The sequence below is a fragment of the Grus americana genome, chromosome Z (assembly GCF_028858705.1).
Source record: "Grus americana isolate bGruAme1 chromosome Z, bGruAme1.mat, whole genome shotgun sequence".
NCBI lineage: Eukaryota > Metazoa > Chordata > Aves > Gruiformes > Gruidae > Grus > Grus americana.
This window is the reverse complement of record NC_072891.1, coordinates 25,560,808-25,567,601: the sequence shown is the minus strand read 5'-3', so window position 1 is coordinate 25,567,601 and position 6,794 is coordinate 25,560,808. Positions and strand designations below refer to the sequence as shown.

Here is a 6,794-nt window from a genome sequence, read left to right as displayed (position 1 = left end):
GCAGGACCTCACCATTTCCCATTTCCTCAGTTTCCACCCTCCAAATGAGGGTCCCTCTGGGGTGTTGGGCACCGGGGGTAAATGTTAGGTGTACCCTACGCATAATCATCTCAAAGGGTCCCTGTGCAAACAAGAGGGGGTCTTCGCTGTGGCATAAGTGAGGGCCATCTCTGTGGGAGGCCATTTTGAGCCACAAGATGTGGCCTGGCACCTCAGCAGGGCTGTGTCCTTGCCCCCGCCATTTTGTGCCTGGCTGCCCCTGCCATGGCCATGGGAGTGCCTGTGTTTGTCCACGCAGAGCCCTCCACAGGCACCCATTTGGGCTCTGCCTGCCCCCCTGCTCGGCATGTTTGCTTTACAGGGACCTCTGCCTGCCAAAGCCACCCTTGCTGACCCACTAGCTGATCAGCTAGCCTGTGATTTACAGTGGACCAGCTCAGTTGGCTTAAGGAAGCTCCCCCTAAGCGGCAGGGAAGCCAGGGTGCTGGGGGAGATGGTGGAGGCTGAGGTCTGCCACCTGTCCCTTCAGGGAAGCCCAGAGAAGGCAACAGTGAGAAATTTTAAAACCTTCTCTTCCCTTTTTGGCTTTGCAGCTCAGACAAAGGGATTTGTATGAAGTTACTTGCGCACGACTTCACACAGGTCAAGCGGCTAGGGGAGAAAAAAAACCCCAACACAACAAGCATTCCCAAGCCTTTAAAAATAACACACCCACTTGTAGCTGCACAAAGATAGATTTAAGCAGTTTTTCATATTCCCTACGAAAAATGACCATCAAGCCTTAGCAAGAAGCAGAGAGGGAAAGTGGGGGTGTGTTTGTCTGCAGATAGCAAAAATAGAATGACGTTTTTGCAAACTGTTTTTCCAGTCTGCCAAGAGTGATTTCTATACAATGTATAATACATGCAAGAAATCTTCTGGTCCGTAGATTTCTGCAGTTTATGATCAGCCAGTCATAATTTCTCTCAATAGCTGATGATGGACAATGCGTGATTCATGACCTAGCTAACCTTATTTTTAGGTGTTGAACGGCTGCAGAAGAGTTTGTGTTGCTCAACAGCGGTTCAGGGAGCAAGAATGAGATAAACTTGGCATCTGTTTAAAAGAATCAGCTTACTAACTGAGAAAAACTGCAACAGATACATTCATCGGAGATCTACCCCCACTTTCTATTAAGTGCGCTAAAAATATGACAATAGCCTTTAATCCACATTTCTTGTAAGAACCTCTAATGGCCAGTGACAATGTGATTATTAATAATTATTTCAAGCCTGTGCTAACCGAGTATTATGTGGCAACTGCGAGCAAAACGTGGGCAGATTTTTTGGAATGGACCTTGGACAGAATGGGAATAGGAATCTCTTTCTGCTTCCAGAGTGGCTGTCTTCCCTGGAGGACCTTTCCTCAGGCAAAATATGGATGGGCTTGAAAATGTCAGATACCACATACCAATAATGTGGGGAAGAAAACACTGCTCAGAATCAGTGTTGCCCAATCCCCCCCTTCCTTCCTCCCTTTTCATTCTCAGGTTGGGTTTTCACAATTAAGTGCAGCCATGAAGCTGGTGAATGACTTCTAGCTACAAAGGCTGACATGCTGGCTTCACGGATATCAGTGACAAACCTCACACTGATTTCAGAAGAACCAGAACTTCATCTGCGATGTAAAAGGCAGATCACAGATCATGAATATTGTACTGCTTTTGTGAGAGTGAGATGAGCAGAACTGTCATTTTGTCACTGTTTGACACAAGACTATTTCGGAACTACTGAATTACTTCATTCAGTTCAATACATAAGATGGCTGTGAGCCAGCTGAAATTATTTGCTCCCTAGTTCCCTCTAATAACATGCACATTTGGGTCTCGTTTTTAAAGTAGGCCACATACACACAGGAAGAGTCAAGGTAGATAGGTATCTCAGTGCTTACTGAAGCCTCAACAAGTGAAATGCATTTTCAAAACAACCTTTATTCTGCTTAAAGACTTATTACAATTTTAAAAGCAACTTAAAAACAAGACACAGCTCCATCAACTCTACAGCTTTAACAAAGTTTCAAGGAGGCATGTTTTCATTATTGCCTTGTAAAGGCAATTTACAACCCACTTTACCCTCCACCTCCTCAAAGACCATGTTAAAACAAAGTAATCTTAATGTTTTAAAGACATTTAACAGAACAGAACTTTATTTTTAAAAACAAGAATAAAAAAAAAAATAGCAGCATCTTGGGCAGCTAATGCAGTCTCATTAGGACAAGTGCAATGTAACATTACCAACTTCCACAGTCTAGTTTAGTCTTTGACTGCAGTAAATACAACATGATTCTACATAAAATGCATTTTGGAACCTTGTCCCATGGGAGGCATTGTGCTTCGAGCTGCCCATTTCTAAAGTGACCCTGAAAAGAAAAGATCAGGATTCACTTTCCCAACTTAATACATGCATAGCAAAAGCACTGTGTGAAAATCGGCACAAGTTTTCCCCATTAGAAGCGTCTGAATATTTTCCCAAGCATTATTATTTCATTGCCAATTACAAGACAAAGCCATTTTTTTCACTACAAAACAGTTGACACCAATAGAAAATCTGAAGATTTGGTTTTACAGATTGCTTGACAAGATTTCTTAGATAACTGAACCATACAGACAAGCTTTTTTTAAAGAAGGAAAATATCCAACAACACAGAAACTCAGTTTTCTAACTGTATTTGGAAACATGCTGCACCCACAAAGGTCTAGTGTGCACGTGTGTGCCTTTAAACAAAGTTAATGATATCACTTACTGAATTCAGCAAAATGATGCTTGGTGAAAATGCAGCTATACTAGGATCTATTCATACAACATATGCATAAACATAGCAAGTGTGCACACATATGCACAGATAAGCATCCCCAAACTTGTAAGTTCAAATTTTAACTTAAGGAAATCAGAATCTCCTAGTTTTGAGTTTTGGTTCTCTGCGTTACGTCTCATACCTTTAAAAGGCCTTCTGAAAGTGCTGCTGCAGTGCAGCGTAACTCAAGGATTTAAAATAAAACAAAAAAAAATCCCCAAACAACAACAACAATAACAACAACAACAAAAATTAATAACAAATCAAATCCCACCCTAGAATCATATTAGATGGAAAAACTACATGTCAATAGAAATACAGAAAAGCACCGTATTACTTCAGTTATCTCCATGTGCTTTTTTTTCTGTATATACTAGTCTGCTTGAGATCAAATCAAAACTGGAGTGAACAATATGGTACATTAAGGACAAACAACTCTGCAGTTAATAGGGCCTTCGGCAGGATGTAGCTCTGTGCATTAAGGAGAGAGGGAAATGCAGAGGCCACACAATACGAAGTACCAAAGAAAACCCACTCATGCCAATCTGAGGCCGTAAGTGATCCTTGCAAATTGCACAGACCCTCTGTAGGCAGAACTTCCCCTTAGGAAGGCCTAAGCACTCTTCCTCACAACATAGTGCTTATTTCTCATTGTTGCTTGTGCAAGAAAAGCAAGTGGCAAATTTGCATACACACAATTTCTTTTCTCTGCTACAACCACAAATGAAGAAAAGTTGTACAGCATGACAGGAACAAACTATATCCCTTTACTGGGCTGGGCATGATAAGGATATGGCCCACTGACATAGCAGAGGTTTTCTTAATATAAGGAAAATTAGATCCAAATGCCTTAACTATGATAAAATTTCTTGACAAATGCTACATGAAACATCAATTCAGATTACATATATTTTGCTTATAGAGAAAAAAATACAATTTTACTCTTAAAATACTTAACATTCAAAAATTAATATATGTCCCAAAGAATATCTTGGATTGCTACAAGTGTTAAATTGTTGTATATTGAACTAATTTCTAACTTCAAGCCTGGTAGTACAACTGGCGTGCTAGAGTAACTGTTGGTGCTTTTCATAGTAAAAACCAGTTATCAGTTAACCAAATTTACATGGTCCTACAGGCCTGAAAAGAGTGTGGAATAAGGAAGGGAAGAAGACTAAAATTCTATTCTATAATTTTGTAAGTGGTGACTATCCTGAAACATTAATGTTGGTTGAATCTTGTTTCCTGATATAAATTCTAGTAAGAAAATACATCTATAGGAAAGCAAAGACACTCCACTAAAAAAAAGAGCACAAAGTCACAATAAAATCAAAAGCCTTACAGCCTCAGGAATGAAGGAATAATGTAAAAATTAAAAGATAATATAAAAGCTACTGGAGACTGGTTAATTTCTTCTTACTATTACCAGTAGCTTAATAAGCACTGCATACTTTCAATTAAAACGCATGTATTTCTAAAACAGAGTTCTTAGAAGAGAACTCCATGCATCTTACTCTTTTGATTGTGTGTGCAACTCCCTTTAATAGTAACGGGTCTTGCCTTTGCATCTTGGGGGAAGAATAAATTCATATGTTCACTTAGGCAAAACTTTTCCAAGATTTCTCTGAACTTCATTACTTTATCAGTTTGCAATGTGTGAATTTCTTCAGTGGTCAGGACAATAATTAACCATTGCAAACCACCCACAGTGAATTGTCCTGGAATGCCTAATAAGTTTGCTCTAGTGGGTTCATGTATTTGTTTCCTTTAACTAAACCATAATTTTGTGAGTGTCTGGTGCCTGAAATTACAGAAGTGTTCACTTTGATACTGCCTCAGCCTACAATCTTACAAAAATAAATCCAAATATGATAGCCTAATCAGTTTCAAAACAGATTATTTTCCAGTCTTAATTAGCTCTACATTGTATCCAAATGTTCTCAGTAAAGGTGGGAGGTTTTTTTTTTCACAATACTAATACAAAAAACAAATCTAAGCAACAGATTAGAGAAACTTCCTTCATATGAAATGAAAATATCTTTAAATGCTGACAAAAATTCTGCCACAGTAGGTCAAGTCATTTATTTACTGTGAAGAGTGGATTCATTCTGAAATCCAAACTATCCACCCCAGTAGACAAATTTTCTCTTTTTTCTGCAACAACTATCAGAGAAGGATACACGATTTTTTTGTCTTCCAAATACAAAGACAATCATGATATAAGTTCAAAATGCTTCAAGAAGCAAACATAGCACGGTACCGTATTCTGAAGATCTCTCTGAAACAATATTGTTGGACTCAGTGATATTTTGTAATGTTCATATATTTTTTTATTGAATAAAGCAGCTTTGAAGCTTATCAGGCACTGCCCAACAAAATATTTAGGCAAAAAAAATTATGAACATTTTGAACTTTGAGCTAGAAGCTCAATATTCTATACAAAGAAAAATTGTGAAATATTTCATAGTTTTAGTTCTGAAGCCAACTCTTGCTGGCTTCCTGTACATTTAAAAAAAACCAACCAACCAACAAAATGAATGATAAAAAATAATCATCAGGAAAAATATTCACAGGCAAAAGAAAGAAAGAAAAAAGAAGATGAGGAAACAAGAAAGAAAAACAAGCTTAACCTGAAGATATGCTTGAGAGAAGACTACTGCCTAAAGAAAATTCAGTATTGCATAGCACAGTCTAAGAATTCAGCTTTCAGCAAACAGAAAAGGGAAAAGAGAAGCAGTTTGGTATTGATAGTTTCCATCAATGATAGTTAGTCATCCAATGCTATGTACATTATTATATACTGTATGACATTAAAAATCCTGTTTTCTTCAGTCTTAAATATATTCTTAAAACAGGATTTTTAAACGTCTAAACAAAACACTTCCTGGCACTTTGCTATAACAATGACTCTGAACAACATACTGTAACTGAAGTCCTTTTAAAGTGTCCCTTAGAAATGAAAGTGCCATTCTGCTACATATCATTCACCAGAAACCAAAATATCCACAATGCTGTGTGTCTGGATCCACTGAGTGCAGCAACACCAAATCCAAGCCAGGTCGTGACCGTGAAATTCCAATAACCGAATGACAAAGACCTCTTACACCTTGTGTCTGGAGAACCCAATGTTCTAGCTGGTAAAGCTTCAGAAGTGGTCGTAAACAAGCACCATGGTTAAAGGCCTCTATGTCCCTGCACGGAGATCACGTTAGGATTTCTCCCTCTCATGTTTTTCTTAATTAGAAAAAAAAGAAAGCATTTCAGATTAGACACATGTTCACAGCTAAATACTGTGATCTCTCCCACTGCAGTTGTGAAGAAAAGCTCTAGTCCCATCTGAAGACAGATAGCTTTGATACTGCAGCTCAAATTCTTGAGTAAGACTGAAAGGAGCCTTTTCTCTCCAGAGGCCTCAATGTTGTCATATCTTTTCTTTAGAAAAAAAAACAAACAACCCAGAGTATTAAGATCTTCATCGCCTCTGCTGTGCGTATACTGGGTAGGCTAGTGTGACATTGAGAGAGTCATTGTGCTGCACGAGTGATGTGTGTTGATAATGTAGCACCAGTTCTTTGAGCGAGTTGTACAAGTTATATGGCTCTGCAAATCCGTACCCAGTAGGTGTTTTGTTTATCACACAGTGCTTTACTTCTCCATCCACCCTAAAGAGGAAAAAAAACAACCAGTTTTTAGTTTTTCAGTTCAGAAAAGGTAAGCTAGAAAATAACGTATTGGCAATAAATCTTAAGATGCTAGCCACTACATAGAACCACTGTCTTCTGTGGTGGGATAATGGTAAAAGCCTTGGTTTAACCCAAATTCCTAGATACTGTGTTAGCTTAGGGAGGCAGGAAAGAGGCAGGACTTAGCAGCTGCACATGAGGAAGTGCATCCATGCTTTGGTTTCCCTTCTACTGTGTGAGGCTCATGTGGGGAGTGGCACAGGCTTGAGCTGTGTAGGG

The 6,794-nt window shown here is 38.8% G+C and overlaps 1 protein-coding gene across 3 annotated transcripts in view; it reads right to left on the bottom strand.

Moving 5' to 3' along the window:
* Window positions 1–1,949: 1,949 nt before the first annotated feature.
* The window catches only part of PIK3R1 (phosphoinositide-3-kinase regulatory subunit 1), a 60,403-nt gene continuing 55,558 nt past the window's right edge, over window positions 1,950–6,794 (bottom strand). For all 3 annotated transcript variants that reach the window (XM_054809510.1, XM_054809513.1, XM_054809511.1), the window contains one exon: window positions 1,950–6,494. In XM_054809510.1, coding sequence (XP_054665485.1) covers window positions 6,305–6,494 — 190 coding nt within the window. In that variant the 3' untranslated portion in view covers window positions 1,950–6,304. The remainder of the gene's footprint in view (window positions 6,495–6,794) is intronic.